Genomic DNA, 18,233 nt, shown 5'->3' on the forward strand with positions numbered 1-18,233 from the left:
CCTGCACGTGTGGCTGGGTATCCAACCCAGGCTGTGCCAACCACAGCACTACACACACACACACACACACACACACACACACACACACACATACATATATACATACACACAAAAATACACACAATCTCTGCCCAGGTCACAATGATTGGTTTATTAATTAGACACAGGATTCAAAATGGGCTATTTGGGGGTTTTTCCTTTTTTCCATCTGGAGCAAATAGGAAAAACTCTCTACACTCTTTTGTGTGTGGTTTTAGGAATGTAAGCCTGACAGCTATGTCCCCTCCTCACAGAGACAAAATTGAGAAAATAAAGTCAACCCAGAGAGATGAGGAGAGATGAGACATTGTGAGTGTGTGTGTGTGTGTGTGTGTGTGTGTGTGTGATGAGGGAAAAGCAGAAGGAGAAGGAGGGAGGAACGGGGAGAGGGAGGGAAGGTACCAGTCCTGAATGCCTTCATCCCTAAGATCAACCCCATCCATGCTTTCTTCTGTTGCGTTAGTTGAGGCAATAAGTTTTTTCTCTTTGCCCAAATGAACATGGATTGGATTTGTGACTTTTGGAGGACATCTACTATGTTGCCTTCTTTCACATCTCCAATCAGAGGAAGTTTGCCAGCGCCAGTGGCAGAATGCTCTGTTTATTCTACAGCTGGAGGCCCCTGGTGGTGAGTGCCAAGCCCCAGAGAAAGGAGGCAAGCAGGACTCCTGGTCCTGAGGAGGCATCTGAGCGAGTTAAGGGCAGCAGGCTTGGAAGCCCGTTTGAGGGCTGCCAGGTGGTTTTCAGCAGAGCCTCCTGCCAGATGTGCTCAGCCCTGGAGGCTGGGACTCAATGAGAAGGTTGTGCACAAATGGGGAACTCAGCTTAGGAAGAGAATGGCTCTAAGCCAAGAACAAAGGCCAACTCACTAACTCTCTGCAAATATCACATTTCTTCTGTACTTTGCTCCTCCTATGTTTGTATGTTTTTCTTTTCTTATTAAAGTTGATCAGCATATTGACTGCATTAATAGAGTATATCATATAAATATATTACATAATACATAAATATTTTATATATGTTTATGTAATTTGTGAGTACACAGCTGCATTTCTTCTGTCTTCCTTCCAACACCTGGTATGAACACTAAATTGCACTCCAGGAAAAGACACTACCACCATCTAGAGGCAAGCAGGGTGAATTGCAGACACAAGGTCCTGGGTGATAATCCATTTCCAGAGTATGGGCCTTACCAATAAAAACGTATTTAAACTGTAACCAATGTCACTAAGTTCCCCACTGAACTGAAACACAGATAGGCGATATCAACTATCCTTCTATCAATAACCTTTGGTGGAAAGATGCAGCTGTGTACATCTTTAAATATCAGATGAAACATTTTGAAAGGAGAACCACTGTTTCCTTAAAGCATTCAGGATCTGAGAATGTGATGAGGGCATGTGGGAAAAGGGGGGTTCCTTCACACCTACTTTCTCAAACACAGATTTAACAGAAGGGAAGCCAACACCTTGGCATTCTCTCCTTTCTACATGAGCTCAAGTTTACAAATGACCTCGGAATCCCCCAGGGGCCATTCTCTGGCCAACACATGATGAGGGGCAATGTGGGTGGGACAGATAACACCCATATTCTCCAGTTTTCACACTCCATGGTGAGGGGAGAGCTGGAGAGTAGAAAGTCATCAGAATAACACTCTGTACAAATTACTTGGTGAGACAGCACTAAGGAGAACAGTAGGGAAACACAGATCAAGAAAAGAGGGCATGCGCAGAGTATGTGGCTATGTACAGACCACCCCCACCCTCACCCCCACCCCCACCCCCTGGTCACACACACAGAAAAGACACAGAAAAGATCCCTGGAGCTTCCCACCTATTCCCAGATCAAAAACAGTGCTCTGTATCTACTCCTTTTCAATGCCTGCCTACTTCCCCTCCCCCAAATCTCCCTCTCCTTCTACCATTACAACATCCCTTATCCTCAATACTGAACAAAGTATCAGGGCAAGAATATAGTAAGAACCATACTCAGTGATCTGTTTTAACTTTTTGTACTGGGTATACGCAGAAGGACCTTTTCTCTGGAGACACATATAGACACACTTCAGAGGTAGAACACAGGTGAGACCCACTGAGACATGGAAACTAAATCCTATTGGTGCATTTTATGCCTGAAGAGGGAGCACAGTATCAACATTGTCTGCTTGGCTAATGTTAACATTATTTGACTCTAGCTGTGAATTTTACTCTCACATTACTTAGACTGCCACAGCCTTTAGTGATGATCATGAAATTTGCTGGCTGTTTCAATAGTGGCTAGTTGTAAATGAGAGGATTTACATACACAGGCACACTTAAAAATTCATTTCCTCAATAATCAAAGAAGTCATTTTGAAATGAGAAGGGAAAGCAAGAATAGCTTGCTTTGGTGATAAAACCAAAAGATTCCTAAATCACTACTGGCTCTGTGTGTGTGTGTGTGTGTGTGTGTGTGTGTGTGTATTTGATTAAGTGTTTTTTTAAAAATTTGTCTCTTTTCTGTATGATTGAAAATTTTAATAATAAGAGCATCCCATAAATTCTCACTTACAGAAAACATTTTATAAATAAAACCACCCAGGGGCTTCCCTGGTGGCGCAGTGGTTGAAAGTTTGCCTGCTACTGCAGAGGACAAGGGTTCGAGCCCTGGTCTGGGAGGATCCCACATGCCGCAGAGCAACTAGGGCCGTGAGCCACAACTACTGAGCCTGCGCGTCTGGAGCCTGTGCTCCGCAACAAGAGAGGCCGCGATAGTGAGAGGCCTGTGCACTGCAATGAAGAGTGGCCCCCGCTTGCCACAACTAGAGAAAGCCCTCGCACAGAAACGAAGACCCAACACAGCAAAAATAAATAAATTAATTAATAAATAAAACCACCCAGTAACATATGGTAGCAATGAATATTAATGCCTTAAAAATAAATATAAACAAACAAATATATAACAGTAATCCTATTTTAAAAACCCCTTTTTGCATGAAGATCAAAAAGTTCTTTAAACAAACCATGGTAACACTTTGACATGGAAATGCTATCAGAATAAAGTTTTTATATTCTGGGTTAAACATATTATATTTGATTATCAGTATTTTGGATATTCTTCATAACAAGATATTTAGAAAAAGCAGGTGCTATTATTTTTAATTGAGGAGTTGATTCTTTCAATGTAAGCAATATGAATTACCTGTCTTTTATGATACTACTCAGATGAACTGCTTTCCTTTTTAAAATCTAGACAAATTAAGAACACCAACCATTGTTTAGATTCCCATTTTGTACTGGCATTTTTCAATATTTTTGCAAGATGCCTGAACCTTGAATAATTTAAAGCATTAAGAAAGTAGCAGTGGAGGGACTTCCCTGGTGGCACAGTGGTTAAGAATCCACCTGCCAATGCAGGGGACATGGGTTCGAGCCCTGGCCCAGGAAGATCCCACATGCCATGGAGCAGCTAAGCCCGTGCGCCACAACTACTGAGCCTGCACTCTAGAGCCCGCGAGCCACAACTACTGAGCCTGAGTGCCACAACTACCGAAGCCCGCGCACCTAGAGCCCGTGCCCTGCAACAAGAGAAGCCACTGCAGTGAGAAGCCCGCGCACCTCAACGAAGAGTAGCCCTGGCTCGCCCCAACTAGAGAAAGCCTGCGCGCACCAACAAAGACCCAACACAGCCAAAAATAAATAAATAAAATAAATTTATAAAAAAAAGAAAGTAGCAGTAGAGAATAAGAATAATAAAGAAGAAGTAAACCTTCCAAGTAACATTTCTCCCTTGCTTTGCATTTGACTGTCTTGGTAAAGTGTCATCACTCAGTCCTTGAGAATGCTACATAAATGACACTTTGCTTTTAGACAAAACTTTTCCTCTTTTTATTGAATCATTATTACTTGCATCTGAGATTTGGAAATCCTGAATTCTTATGAGATTCACTGTATTTTAGGTTGTCTAAATATAAAAGTAATCAGATTTCCCTCTTTGAACTTTAGCTGCATCTTTTATGAACTAAATTGTTGTATTTGTTTGTTCTCTCTCTTTTTAACAACCTAAAGACAACTTTGTGAATGATAATGCTAGATAATGTTAGACCATCTGGATGAGAATCTCAAAATAACTTTCTTCTAATAAAGTTGTTATTATTGAGGAAAATTTTTATGTTGTTCCTTTTTCTCCCAGTGTTTCAAAGATCTAAGTCATTAAGCAGGGAATACATTTTATGGGTAAATATCTAGACAGAGGGAGGATGCTGTCTTTGACCAGGGACACATATATAAGCAAACCCATGGACGAGAGAATATTACTGATTAACATATCTGAAAGTTGTCTTAGGGAACTGCTTTATTAGCGTACAACATGCTTACTTCAGGAATGCCCCAAATTAAGGACAATAGGAATTATTATGGGGCACTGGATTTTGGCCAATATTCATGATCAGCTATGACACATAACTGACCCCCCATTGTGGCCAAAGATTTATATTTTCACAAACTATGGTTTAGACGCCTCCCAAATAGATGCCTGAAAACACTGCCAACAGTCAGGGCTTCGGGGCCCTGGGACAAAACCTTTCCCTTGTTTAAAGACCCCCTGAAATGCAGCTTCCTCCATAAAAACTTCCCTAACAAACTGGAAATGGGAACCAGATGTTCTCAAACTTCACTACAAAGATAATCATATTTACTCTACAACCTACGATACAATCTAGGACCAAATTTGCGCAAACTGTTAATACAGCTAAGTCACTGAACACTGTGGCTGGAAGAAAAGCTGGGGATTCTGTAGAGCCTGTGAACTCCAAGGGCAGAAGTGGGAATGGTTCCTCCTTTTATCCATAGCATTTAGCACAGAGCCTGGTACATAAGAAGCACTCAGCAAATGTTCCTTGAATGAATTTATTCTAATCCTGTCCTTTTATTTACTTTATAAATGAGGCTCAGAGAGGAAGAGGAGTCACAGAGAATTGGTACCAGAATCTGGACAAGACTCCAGGGCTGCCACTGTCCATTTTATGTTGTGCATCCTCTACCTGCTCTTGGCTCCTTCTCTTAGTACCTTTCTTTGTGTATCTTGCCTGTGCCAGTGAGGTCAAACTTAGACTGTAACGAGGGCCTGGGAGCCTGGTACCTATGTGCAGCTGCTGCTGATAGGGGCAAAGGGTTTATGATGTCAAAGAGGTAAAGGAAAAGGACTTAAAAAATAAACTGCTTAGTTGAACACTATGATTTCCTTGGAAAGCAGAACAGATAGGAGAAATGAGCTACAGAAGCAGAGACCTGAATTATTCCTGAACAGGTTACTCACACTACTTGAGTCATTTGTATTTATCCATCCTTCCATTCATTCATTCTTCCATCTATCCATCCACCCATCCACTCAGCCATATTCTATTTCCAAACATGTTTTGCTATTACCAAATATTGCTTTAAACATTTAACATCTATACAGCTTTAAATTTAACCCTGTAAAATGTCTATACCCATCTTACAGATGAATCAATTAAAGATAAAGGAGCAAAGTACCTTGCTCTAGGTCACAGAGGGTAGCAGGGTGTGGGTTTGAGCCTTGGCCAACCTGACACTAGAGCTCCTGTCCAAATCATTCTGCCCTCAGCCTCCTGTTTTAGGGGTACAAAGACAAATGTCATGTTTTGCCTTAAGGATCTTGGAATGAAGTAAAAGAGGCAACCAAGCAAAGCATCCCTAAAATAGGAATATCTCCAAGAGTTCTGGGGAGGATTAAATAGAATTGTAGATGCAAAGCATCTAATACAATGCCTGACACATCCAACAAGTGCAGCTGTTCTCATAAAGACCATTCTAGGCTAAGCTTCTCTGAAATCCATCCACTGCTCTATCAAATTTGAACTTCATCCATCTCTTCATTCAAATTACATACACAAAATAAAAAAATACTTCTCCTTTATGCCATGTATAGACAATATGGTTTAGAAAGCAGTTGGGGGTGGTGGTAATTGCAAATATTAAAGAAGGTTGGGAAGGATGCACATTGGGAAGGAAATTGTTGGAGAGGAAGGAGGTCAGGAAAGGAAGGACAGATGCTTCAGAAGCACCTGGCCAAATCATCTAATGTGTCCCAGGCCTGGGCAGACATGGATGGGTCCAATCCAAGGACACAGGGCTCATGATTCAGCAAGTGGTTCAATTCCATGAGTCATTTCTGGAAAAAGAAAGTCCATACCATGGCATTAGCCCATTGCCTGACATTTTTCTACCTCATGAAACTAGGCTAGGTTTTCCAAAACCCTTCCAGTTAATTTGAAGGGATAAACATCTAACTTTCTGCTTTTGGACTTCTCAGTATTATTGCTGTACACGATTGCACAACTGCTCCAGTTTGCCCCAGAGGGTCACTTCAGGTGAATCCTTTGGCATGTGATGCCTGGAAGCTTGCACAGAGACATCCCTCCAGTTCTCATGGAACTGGGCTACATCTGGGTTTGTAATCAATATATATCCATTAATTGGGGGTCTGACCTGGGAATAATGTGACTGGAAAAAAGATCAGGCAGCTGAGCTATGACCAGATCAACAAATACATGACTTTAGTACAAAAAAATGAAAAGGCAGACCAATTTTCCAATTTTAATGTGCAGAAACAATAAAAGTAGACAAATTCTGTTGATGAAAATTAGAATTGTTTGTATCAAAAAAATCATGCCAAAAAAAATGAAGAAAGGAAAGGCAATGCCTATGAGTATATAGTGCAAGTGTGTGTTTTCACTTGAGTAATTCATGAGAGTTACCCACTACATCTGCCACTCAGGAAATTCCCTCCTGTGAGGACCTATATAGTCATATTAAAATCACTGACAGTTGGGCTTCCCTGGTGGCGCAGTGGTTGAGAGTCCGCCTGCCGATGCAGGGGACACGGGTTCGTGCCCCAGTCCGGGAAGATCCCACATGCCGCGGAGCGGCTGGGCCCGTGAGCCATGGCCGCTGAGCCTGTGCGTCCAGAGCCTGTGCTCCTCAACGGGAGAGGCCACAACAGTGAGAGGCCCGTGTACCGCAAAAAAAAAAAAAAATCACTGACAGTTATTTGCCATTATTTGATATAGATTTGACTCATATTTTGACAGAGATTTAGTTTTCAAATTAGTTTGACAGATTTAGTTTTCAAATTAGTCACTGAATTATATTGATTTTGCTTAGTCCTGTGTTGAAATGTTGTTCATTGTGTATTCTCTCTCTCTCTCTCCTTTGAGCTAGTGGAAACATAATAACACAGTCAGAAAAAATTGTATTTCTGGCTCAAGTTCACACATTCTAGGTTGCTTAATTTTTTTTTTTTTTTTTTGCGGTACGCGGACCTCTCCCTGTTGTGGCCTCTCCCGTTGCGGAGCACAGGCTCCGGATGCACAGGCTCAGCGGCCATGGCTCATGGGCCCAGCCGCTCCGTGGCATATGGGATCCTCGCGGACCAGGGCACGAACCCGTGTCCCCTGTATCGGCTGGCAGACTCTCAACCACTGCGCCACCATGGAAGCCAGTCGCTTAATTCTTTACTTCGTTAAGCTATTCCATGCAGCTATCCTTTAAACGGTACTCTTTTCCAGGGTCTTGACCAATAAACTGTAGATTCATATACTGCTTTTTCAGGAAACATATCTAGTATGTCAAGTGATGGATACAGGTGTTCTAAATCTATCAGTAAATACAGAGGGGACCTCAAAATAGCAATCCAGTTCTTTGAGTTCAATATTGCCTGAGGATCAGTAAGAATGACCTACAGAATTGCATCTAGAAGCAAGGAAATCATAACATTGGGTGTCCTGTAATACCCTCTCCAAGACTGTCCCAGGCTTAATATGGGTTATGCTGACATTAATGCCACAATATCCCCATTCATTGGGCTTTTTGAAAGAACTTTTCTCAATCCTCTGCCTTCCCTTCTATACGGAAGGAAGAAGGGTATATACATTTCTTTGGTGAGGGTGGGGGCTGGGGAGAGGTAAGAACAATTTAAGTTTTAAAATTCCACTGTTTTTATTTAGATTTTTTTTTGACTTTCAAAAGAAAAGGCAATTTCATTTTAGCAATGTTATGAGTAGAGTTTGTATTGTTTTAACACCTCAAGAGAGTCATATTTTATAGTTGTGCTTAATTTAAATAAATAGTAGAAGACATTCACATATCTTAACTAAATGAGAATTTTCTGAAAGAAGACTTTAAATTTCTAAGACACTAAAAAGTAAGTCTGGGACTAGAAAGCATTGATATATTAGGGATTTTTAAATCAATTCTTAGTTTTTGACTTTACAGTGTCTAGCCTTTTTTTTTAAAGAACACATTATACCAGTGTTTCAAAACCATTTCTGCTTTATTTGTATCAAATGTGTCTCTTTTAAGGTACAATGGACTAGCATTATCAGTACTATTTTGCTGAGTTAAGCATTCATCGTGGGTGGGCCTTGGCAAGTGCTGCTCATGAACTTCTGAGTTGTCACCTTGCTCTTTTCCTTATTATAAAATAGTACGGGGGCTTCCCTTGTAGCGCAGTGGTTGACAGTCCGCCTGCCGATGCAGGGGATGCGGGTTCGTGCCCCGGTCTGGGACGATCCCGCATGCCGCGGAGTGGCTGGACCCATGAGCCATGGCCGCTGAGCCTGCGCGTCTGGAGCCTGTGCTCCGCAACAGGAGAGGCCACAACAGTGAGAGGCCCGCGTACCGCAAAAAAAAAAAAGAAAAAAAACCCAGTACATAACGCTACAAAAATTCAAATATATATTAAAATGGGTACAAACTGAACATTTTTTCCAGATACACAAGTAGACACACATTTTGAGGTTGATTAAAATTAACAAATTTTTTCTCTTAAATAAGAAATGCAAATAGCATCCTGCTTCCAAAATGGAGCTCCCTGGTCCCCCATCAGCCCATATGGGGCTTCAGCCAGAGCCCCTCTGCACTGTTCTGTCGGTCATCCCACCATCAGGAAGCCATACGCTTTGAATCTGAGGGTCTTGCATTCATTTATTTACGGTCTCAAACACACAGTTGAACAGGGCCAATGGGAAAGGGACTGGCTAAGATTCACATGGCTGTGAACCTTGCAAAGTTCACCTCCTTTCTCAGCAGCAGGGCAGCTTGTCTGGAATGCCACAGGTACACTCATATGGAACTACTGCAAAGAATAAAATGTTTGGTTCTGTGATCATCATTATGGTGGAACAATATGTTGTAACTCAGATTTCCACAGAATCCATCACACTGACCATGGGGGAAGCTAAAGTGCCTGGACTTGCTCCACTTTCTATTTCCCTTGCCTTATTCACAAAATAAATCTACTAATTTAAGATGTAGTTATCATCTTTCGGACTCTGAGGATAGTCAATCTTAACAGCCCCAGCTTGGGAATGCATATAAAAGATGTCTGTATGTGTTCCTATAAAACAGTAAATGAGGGCTTCCCTGGTGGCGCAGTGGTTGAGAGTCTGCCTGCTGATGCAGGGGACATGGGTTCGTGCCCCGGTCTGAGAGGATCCCACATGCCGCGGAGCGGCTGGGCCCGTGAGCCATGGCCGCTGAGCCTGCACGTCCAGAGCCTGTGCTCTGCAACGGGAGAGGCCGCAACAGTGAGAAGCCCGCGTACCGCAAAAAAAAAAAAAAAAATTATATATATATATGAGAAAACCAAACAAACAGTAAATGATGAGGAAGAAAACCGAGTATCAAAACAAAATATAATAATTTAGACAGAAAGCCAGTCAAGGTAAAAGCAAATGAGTCATAAACCAGATCCAAACGTAAATAGTTATCACCTCTCCATTTTGCACTTCATTTGCATTGATTTAGCTGGTTATATAACTGTAATGAAACACTAAAATCACTAGACCTACAGTTCTCTGAAATCAGCAGCTTTGCAAACTTTCAAATTTCTGTTTTCAATGACAAGTCAACATTTCAAAGTGCAGAAGTTAAAAGAGACAAGGAATGATAAATGATGCCCCACAATTGCTGAAATCTGATTACAGTGAGATAAGAGCTGGGCAAATTCTGCTTGCATGAGTCTATACCTAAAGAAAAAGAAAAAGAAAAAGAAAAGAAAAGAAAAGTCTTTAGATAAATGACTGCTTCCATTTATTCCTTCTAAATATAATATAAACAAGGAAACAAAGAAAATGCAAATGGATTCAGGATCCCATTTACACTTAGGGGGAGAAATTAATAAAACAGTTCCATCCTGAAAGAAAACCCCCAAATCGACACTCTTTTAAGAAGCTAATTTATGCACTCCTGAGTCCTCATACAAGTTAAGCAGCACAGAGTATCACAGCAGGCATAGAACAACAGATCTCAAGCCCTGCTGTGTTTGTTCAAGAAGGCAAGTTAAGCTATTCCTAACAGGAAACAAAACACACGGTCTGGCTATTAAACAGGGATCGTTTTGCCATACTGTGCAGCCCTGAATCCATCAATTGCTGTTCCAAACAGGATTAGAGATGTGGTTTTCTTTAACCATGGTTTTGAGAAAAATGCTTATGCCTGCTCAGAATTTTCATGCTGATATTAACTAATATAGTGCCAGGCAACACACGGAGTACCTTCAAAACTTTCAAGACACTGTCTTTGACAAATTCCAAAGCTGTTTGAAGACGGCACAAAATGAAGGGGAGGGGAAAACCTATGTGTGGAAAAGTTAACCATGTGAACAGCCAAATTTGGAATACCCCAAAGAGTATTTTTTCCTTTAAGTTTTCAAGGCTCCATGCTATAGTGATTAATCACACAGTGAACAACTGATGTTTAGTTCCTATAGACAGAACCTACATGGATGAATATGTAGTATGAAAACTGGACTATTTTTGAGACTACTGAACATACATTTGCAAAGGCTGTGGGTAATTCTGTTATTATTATAAAATGGAATCTCCCAGCCATTTTTGTAGAAGTCAAGTACCATGTAAGGGAAAAAAGGCAAACCTTTCTTACATATGGACCTCTCTTCATTGTTGAACTCAAGAACAATCAATTCAATGGAGAAAGTGGTTCAATTTTCACTAAAAAGAACAGTTTTGTGATGGCCTGAAGGCATCAGGTCTGTATTGCTACATGTTTTTTTTAACCAAGATTCAGGACACTGCCTATGTATTTGGTGAAAATATTTATTGGTCAAGTGTATAACCAGTTAGTACTACCCCTATTTTGTATTAAGGGTTGAAATTTATAGAATCTAGAAATTATCTCAGAGGTGCTTAAGAATCACAGGAAAAACAAAATTTTTTTTTTTTTTTTGCAAACCATTTTTCTAGAAAATAGCCAAAAGGGCTAGAAGAGAAGTTTTGGAAAACCCTCAAATTATTAGCATCACGAAAATGATAATTTATAGACAACAATCGTTAATGACTGCTACACATAAGTGGGATACCCAAATGGGACATTTTTAGTTGTAGATCAGCCAAGAGATTAAAATAAGCATGTTTACAGAGACATAACTATTTAAAATATTTATAGAGAAAACAGTTGCAGATGATACAAAGAGAGATTCCAACAAAAACATAGCACAAATGCAGACACCATATGGTGCAATGTATGCACTCATGACCTCATGTGAAAAGCTGGCCAAAGACAGAGCAGCTGGAGCTACCTCCCTTTTACCCCCAGAACAACAAACTCTTGGGTTTGGAAGGGACTCATTATAATCATGGCCATGGATGGGTGAAATCTATGGGTAATGTCAAAGGCTTTGGGAAGAAATCTCTCAAAACAATTGTTTCTGAAAGCCTTTGCTTTGTTGGGATTTCAAGTCCAGTCTCCATTTCTTTCTGACTCCATGTAGGAGGTACAGGCAGGTGATACACAGAGTTTTTAATGAACCAAGAGAAGCATCACATTCCTTCTAGGCTCTTTTGACATCTCCTGATTACTCATTAGGCTTGAGTCAGGACCACAAAACACTATGGAGGTCCCAGACCACCACATCATGTCTGACTGCACTCTTCATCTGCTCTAAAGCACTGGGGGCCAAGCTGAGCAAATGGTAATAGGAACTCTAAATTTTGTGAGTTTCAGCATATGTCAGGCTCTGTGGTAGGTGCAAGTAAGAGAAATAACTCTCATGACAAAACTACAAAGTCAGCCTCTCGTTCTTGTTGAATAACGAGAGGTTAAGTGACTTAGAGATGTTAAGTGACTTGCTCATGGTCACAAACAGATAATGGCTAGAATGGAACCCACCATCTTCTTTTGCTGGTAAAGCAGCAAGACAATACATTTGAGGGGAACTGATGATTGTAAGAACCTTAACCTTCTGTCAAAAGCCTTTGGTAACATTGGGGAGGGGAAGGGAAGGAACATGACGGGTAGGGATGCTCATACATCAACAATTGAGACTAGTGGTCCTGAGGGTGAATGCCTTCAATCAGCAACGTGTCTCTCCTCAACCCTCCTCATCTTCCAGCCCAGATACCCGAGGTTTATAGTCAAACTCCTTCTCCAAAGAGCTGAATTTCCCAGAAATTATCCAAAGAATTCTGAAATCATTTCACACACGGCTCTTAATTTTTTGTTTAAGGTAAATAACTTTCTCTATTATAACAGAAGACCATTTGTAGCCATAGTGAGGAATGGGAGGCAGGGTTACTCTTTGTCATCTAGGGTTGCAGAACGAATCTGCTGGGCAGTCAAATATCTTTGGGACACAGGAAAAGCCCCTGGAGCATCTTCCTCACTACTGTACTTTCAATAATCATAATAATAGGCTCCACTTTTCAGGGCATGTGATGTGAGTCAAGATAAGATATGATGATAGAAGAAAAGAGTGTGATGAGCTAAGTGCTATTGAAGAATCATATGGCCCAGCAACATTTGTTCTTACCATATTCTGTGCTGGTTTGTTTTGAACTTTGTTTTAAACTCCATGGCTGATGGCACCTCAAATTCATGAGGAATCTTTTACAAGCAAACGCTTTTGTCTACGGATCAGTGGAAATTTGATGAATAAATACTAGTAAGTTGAGGCCAGTCCATTTTTAGGCACTGAGTTTAAGTCACTTTGCAAAGAAACTTCAAATGTGGGCAATTAAGCAAGCATGACCTATCAAGGATGCCGAGCCTTCCAGATAATGTGGAATTCTGAACATATATTTACCCTGGAAGCTGTTGCTCTACTCAAATACTTTAACTTTTAATGAAGTGTTCAGTCCTTTTGTGATGGCACTGAAGTGTAATCAAACATTAACACAAGCCAAGTCACACACTAGCATGTCTTGCCTTGTTTAAATATCTCAAATATATTTGAGTAATTGTGTAATGATTTCTGGGCCTCTGGTTGTCCATATGGTCTGAACAGACTGTCTTTTGTAGAACAGTTGTGATATCTCTCTTAGTGAGAAAAAACCAAATCATCTCTGATTTGGAGGGCTTAGGAGGTACTGCTTAAATTTCAGGGTGGTGCCCTACCTCAACTCTTGAAATGAAACCAACTCACATCTGGGCCCCAGAAATTACTCTATCTTCTGAAAATCTTGCTTTTGTTTGTGAAATACATAAGAACAATGCAGCAGGCATCACGTGACATGTTTTCTGCCATAACTGTCCTTAGGATGCAGTGACATGCCATGGGAATGATACAGCAAAGTCAGCACTGCAACCACATGTAATCTTTCTGGACAGAGAACATTCTAGATGGTGGCACCAGATCATCTCAGACAGATAATGAGGACCAGTGAAAGGGTCTGACCATTGGCAAGAACTCTGCTTTAATGTTCTCTGAGTGGTATGGGTGTTGAGACAAGCAAAGCAGCTGTTGAGTTTGCAATTAATGAAACCCAAGGTGAGTTTCAGGGATTTGGATTAAGAGCCCAGAATCTAAACATGGTTACTGGGCTTTAATTAATTATTCATATTACCTATCTCCCTAGGAAAGTATCCCAGGGAAGATCTGGAACGCTATGTTTGAAGGAATGTGCCAAACTTACGCTTGACCTATTATTTGAGAATTCTTAGCAAAATGGTTGGGCATAGATTCATCCCCAAACCACTGGCCACCATACAGCTCTCTGGTGGGACTAAGTTGGCGAGGGGCTAGTGGACAGCTAAGTCTGTTGGCCTTTCTGTTCCTGCCCAACTTCAGGCTCCTGAAGTCCTAAGAGGAAAACCATTTCACTGGTCATGAACAGTGCCGAATGCACAAGACCATGGAGGCATGCACAATTCGTGAGTTCTGGGGATGACTGGAATGTGATGGAAAAGAGTTTACCTTTTGTGCCTGAGGGAGCTGAAAAATAAGGGGGAAAAAAGAAGAAAAAACAATCATTATATAAGAAGTTAAGATTAACTGTAAAACTTCATTTGGCTGTCATTGGCAAATGGAAAGACCAAAACGGGGAGAAAAAGAGGAAAATAAAACTAAAGCCAAGTCACTTCCCCATATAAAGCTATGGTGCTGGGACTTCCCTGGTGGTCCAGTGATAAAGAATCTGCCTTACAATGCAAGAGACTCGGGTTTGATCCCTGGTAAGGGAACTAAGATCCCACATGCTGAGGGGCAACTAAGCCCGCGCGCCGCAACTACTGAGCTTGCGCACCTCAACTAGAACCTGCGTGCTGCAAACTACAGAGCCCATGTGCTCTGAAATCTGTGTGCCACAATTACAGAGCCCACGTGCCCTGGAGTCTGCACACCACAACTAGAGAAGAGAAAACCCAAACACCACAACTAGAGAGAAGCCCGTGCACCACAACAAAGAGCCTGCACACAGCAACAAAAGATCCCACATGCCAAGAGAGGGGGAAGACGGCGGAAGAGTAAGACGCAGAGATCACCTTCCTCCCCACAGATACATCAGAAATACATCTATATGTGGAACAGCTCCTACAGAACACCTACTGAACAAAGGCAGAAGACCTCAGACCTCCCAAAAGGCAAGAAACTCCCCACGTACCTGGGTACGGCAAAAGAAAAAAGAATAAACAGAGACAAAAGAATAGGGACGGGACCTACACCAGTGGGAGGGAGCCGTGAAGGAGGAACGGTTTCCACACACTACAAGCCCCTTCGCGGGCGGAGACTGGGGGTGGCGGAGTGGGGGAACTTCGGTGCCGCGCAGGAGAGCACACCCACAGGGGTGCGGAGAGCAAAGCGGAGAGATCTCCGCTCAGAGGATCTGTGCCGACCAGCACTCACCAGCCCGAGAGGCTTGTCTGCTCACCCGTCGGGGCGGGCAGGGCTGGGAGCTGAGGCTCGGGCTTCGGTCGGAGCACAGGGAGAGGACTAGCGGTGTGAACACAGCCTGAAGGGGCTAGTGCATCACGGCTAGCCGGGACGGAGTCCGGGAAAAAGTCTGCACCTGCCGAAGAGGCAAGAGACTTTTTCTTCCCTCTTTGTTTCCCGGTGCGCGAGGAGAGGGGATTAAGAGTGCTGCTTAAATGAGCTCCAGAGATGGGCGCGAGCCGCGGCTAATAGCGCGGACCCCAGAGACAGGCATGAGACGCTAAAGCTGCTGCTGCCGCCACCAAGAAGCCTGTGTGCGAGCACAGGTCACTATCCACACCCCCCTACCGGGGAGCCTGTGCAGCCCGCCACTGCCAGGGTCCCGGGATGCAGGGACAAATCCCCCGCGAGAACACACGGTGCGCCTCAGGCTGGTGCAACGTCACGCTGGCCTCTGACGCCGCAGGCTCGCCCCGCACTCCGTGCCCCACCTTCACCCCGGCCTGAGTGAGCCAGAACCCCCGAATCAGTGGCTCCTTTAACCCCGTCCTGTCCGAGTGAAGAACAGACGCCCTCCGGCGACCTACACGCAGAGGTGGGGCCAAATACAAAGCTGAGCCCCTGGGAGCTGTGAGAACAACAGAGAAGAGAAAAGGAAATCTCTTCCCAGCAGCCTCAGGAGAAGCGGATTAAATTTCCACAATCAACTTGATGTACCCTGTATCTGTGGAATACCTGAATGGACAACGAAATCATCCCAAATTGAGGAGGTGGACTTTGAGAGCAAGATTTATGATGTTTTCCCCTTTTCCTCTTTTTGTGAGTGTGTATGTGTATGCTTCTGTGTGAGATTTTGTCTGTATAACTCTGCTTTCAGGATTTGTCCTAGGAATCTATTTGTCCGTTTTTTTTTACACTTAAAAATTTTTTTTTCTTAATAATTATTTTTTTATTTTAATAACTTTCTTTTCTTTTCTTTTATTCTCTCTCTCTCTCGCTCTCTCTCTTTCTCTCTTTCTTTCTACTTTTTCTCCCTTTTATTCTGAGCCGTGTGGATGAAAGGCTCTTGGTGCTGCAGCCAGGAGTCAGTGCTGTGCCCCCAAGATGGGAGAGCCAACTTCAGGACACTGGTCCACAAGAGACCACCCAGCTCCACGTAATATCAAACGGCGAAAATCTACCAGAGATCTCCATCTCAACACCAACACCCAGCTTCACTCAATGACCAGCAAACTACAGTGCTGGACACCCTATGCCAAACAACTAGCAAGACAGGAACACAACCCCACCCATTAGCAGAGAGTCTGCCTAAAATCATAGTAAGTCCACAGACATCCCAAAACACACCACCAGACGTGGATCTGCTCACCAGAAAGACAATATCCAGCTTCATTCACCAGAACACTGGCACTAGTCCCCTCCGCCAGGAAGCCTACACAACCCACTGAACCAACTTTAGCCACTGAGGACAGACACCAAAAACAATGGGAACTATGAACCTGCAGCCTGCAAAAAGGAGACCCCAAACACAGTAAGATAAGCAAAATGAGAAGACAGAAAAACACACAGCGGATGAAGGAGCAAGATAAAAACCCACCAGAACTAACAAATGAAGAGGAAATAGGCAGTCTACCTGAAAAATAATTCAGAATAATGAGAGTAAAGATGAACCAAAATCTTGGAAGTAGAATAGACAAAATGCAAGAAACATTTAAGAAGGACCTAGAAGAACTAAAGATGAAACAAGCAATGATGAACAGCACAATAAATGAAATTCAAAATACTCTAGAAGGGATCAATAGCAGAATAACTGAGGCAGAAGAATGGATAAGTGACCTGGAAGATAAAATAGTGGAAATAACTACTGCAGAGCAGAATAAAGAAAAAAGAATGAAAAGAACTGACCACAGTCTCAGAGACCTCTGGGACAACATTAAACGCACCAACATTCGAATTATAGGGGTTCCAGAAGAAGAAGAGAAAAAGAAAGGTACTGAGAAAATATTTGAAGAGATTATAGTTGAAAACTTCCCTAATATGCAAAAGGAAAGAGTTAATCAAGTCCAGGAATCACAGAGAGTCCCATACAGGCTAAATCCAAGGAGAAACATGCCAAGACACATATTAATCAAGCTGTCAAAAATTAAATACAAAGAAAACATATTAAAAGCAGCAAGGGAAAAACAACAAATAACACACAAGGGAATCCCCATAAGGTTAACAGCTGATCTTTCAGCAGGAACTCTGCAAGCCAGAATGGACTGGCAGGACATATGTAAAGTGTTGAAGGAGAAAAACCTACAACCAAGATTACTCTACCCAGCAAGGATCTCATTCAGATTTGATGGAGAAATTAAAACCTTTACAGACAAGCAAAAGCTGAGAGAGTTCAGCACCACCAAACTACCTTTACAAAAAATGCTAAAGGATCTTCTCTAGGCAAGAAACACAAGAGAAGGAAAAGACCTACAATAACAAACCCAAAACAATTAAGATAATGGGAATAGGAACATACATATCGATAATTACCTTAAATGTAAATGCATTAAATGCTCCCACCAAAAGACACAGACTGGCTGAATGGATACAAAAACACGACCCATATATATGCTGTCTATGAAAGACCCACTTCAGACCTTGAGACACATACAGACTGAAAGTGAGGGATGGAAAAAGATATTCCATACAAATGGAAACCAAAAGAAAGCTGGAGTAGCAATTCTCATATCAGACAAAACAGACTTTAAAATAAAGACTATTAGAAGAGACAAAGAAGGACACTACATAACGATCAAGGGATCGATCCAAGAAGAAGATATAACAATTGTAAATATTTATGCACCTAACATAGGAGCACCTCAATACATAAGGCAAATACTAACAGCCATAAAAGGGGAAATCGACAGTTACACTTTCATAGTAAGGGACTTTAACACCCCACTTTCACCAATGGACAGATCATCCAAAATGAAAATAAATAAGGAAACACAAGCTTTAAATGATACATTAAACAAGGTGGATTCAATTTA

The 18,233-nt window shown here is 42.1% G+C and overlaps 1 protein-coding gene across 1 annotated transcript in view; it reads right to left on the minus strand.

The window, feature by feature from the left end:
* Positions 1–18,233, minus strand: part of CACNA2D3 (calcium voltage-gated channel auxiliary subunit alpha2delta 3) — a 787,108-nt gene that overhangs the window by 212,218 nt on the left and 556,657 nt on the right. Inside the window, exon 14 of the mRNA XM_065884772.1 lies at positions 14,251–14,268. Coding sequence (XP_065740844.1) covers positions 14,251–14,268 — 18 coding nt within the window. The remainder of the gene's footprint in view (positions 1–14,250; positions 14,269–18,233) is intronic.

The sequence above is a fragment of the Phocoena phocoena genome, chromosome 10 (genome assembly GCF_963924675.1).
Source record: "Phocoena phocoena chromosome 10, mPhoPho1.1, whole genome shotgun sequence".
In the NCBI taxonomy this organism is placed as follows: Eukaryota; Metazoa; Chordata; class Mammalia; order Artiodactyla; family Phocoenidae; genus Phocoena; species Phocoena phocoena.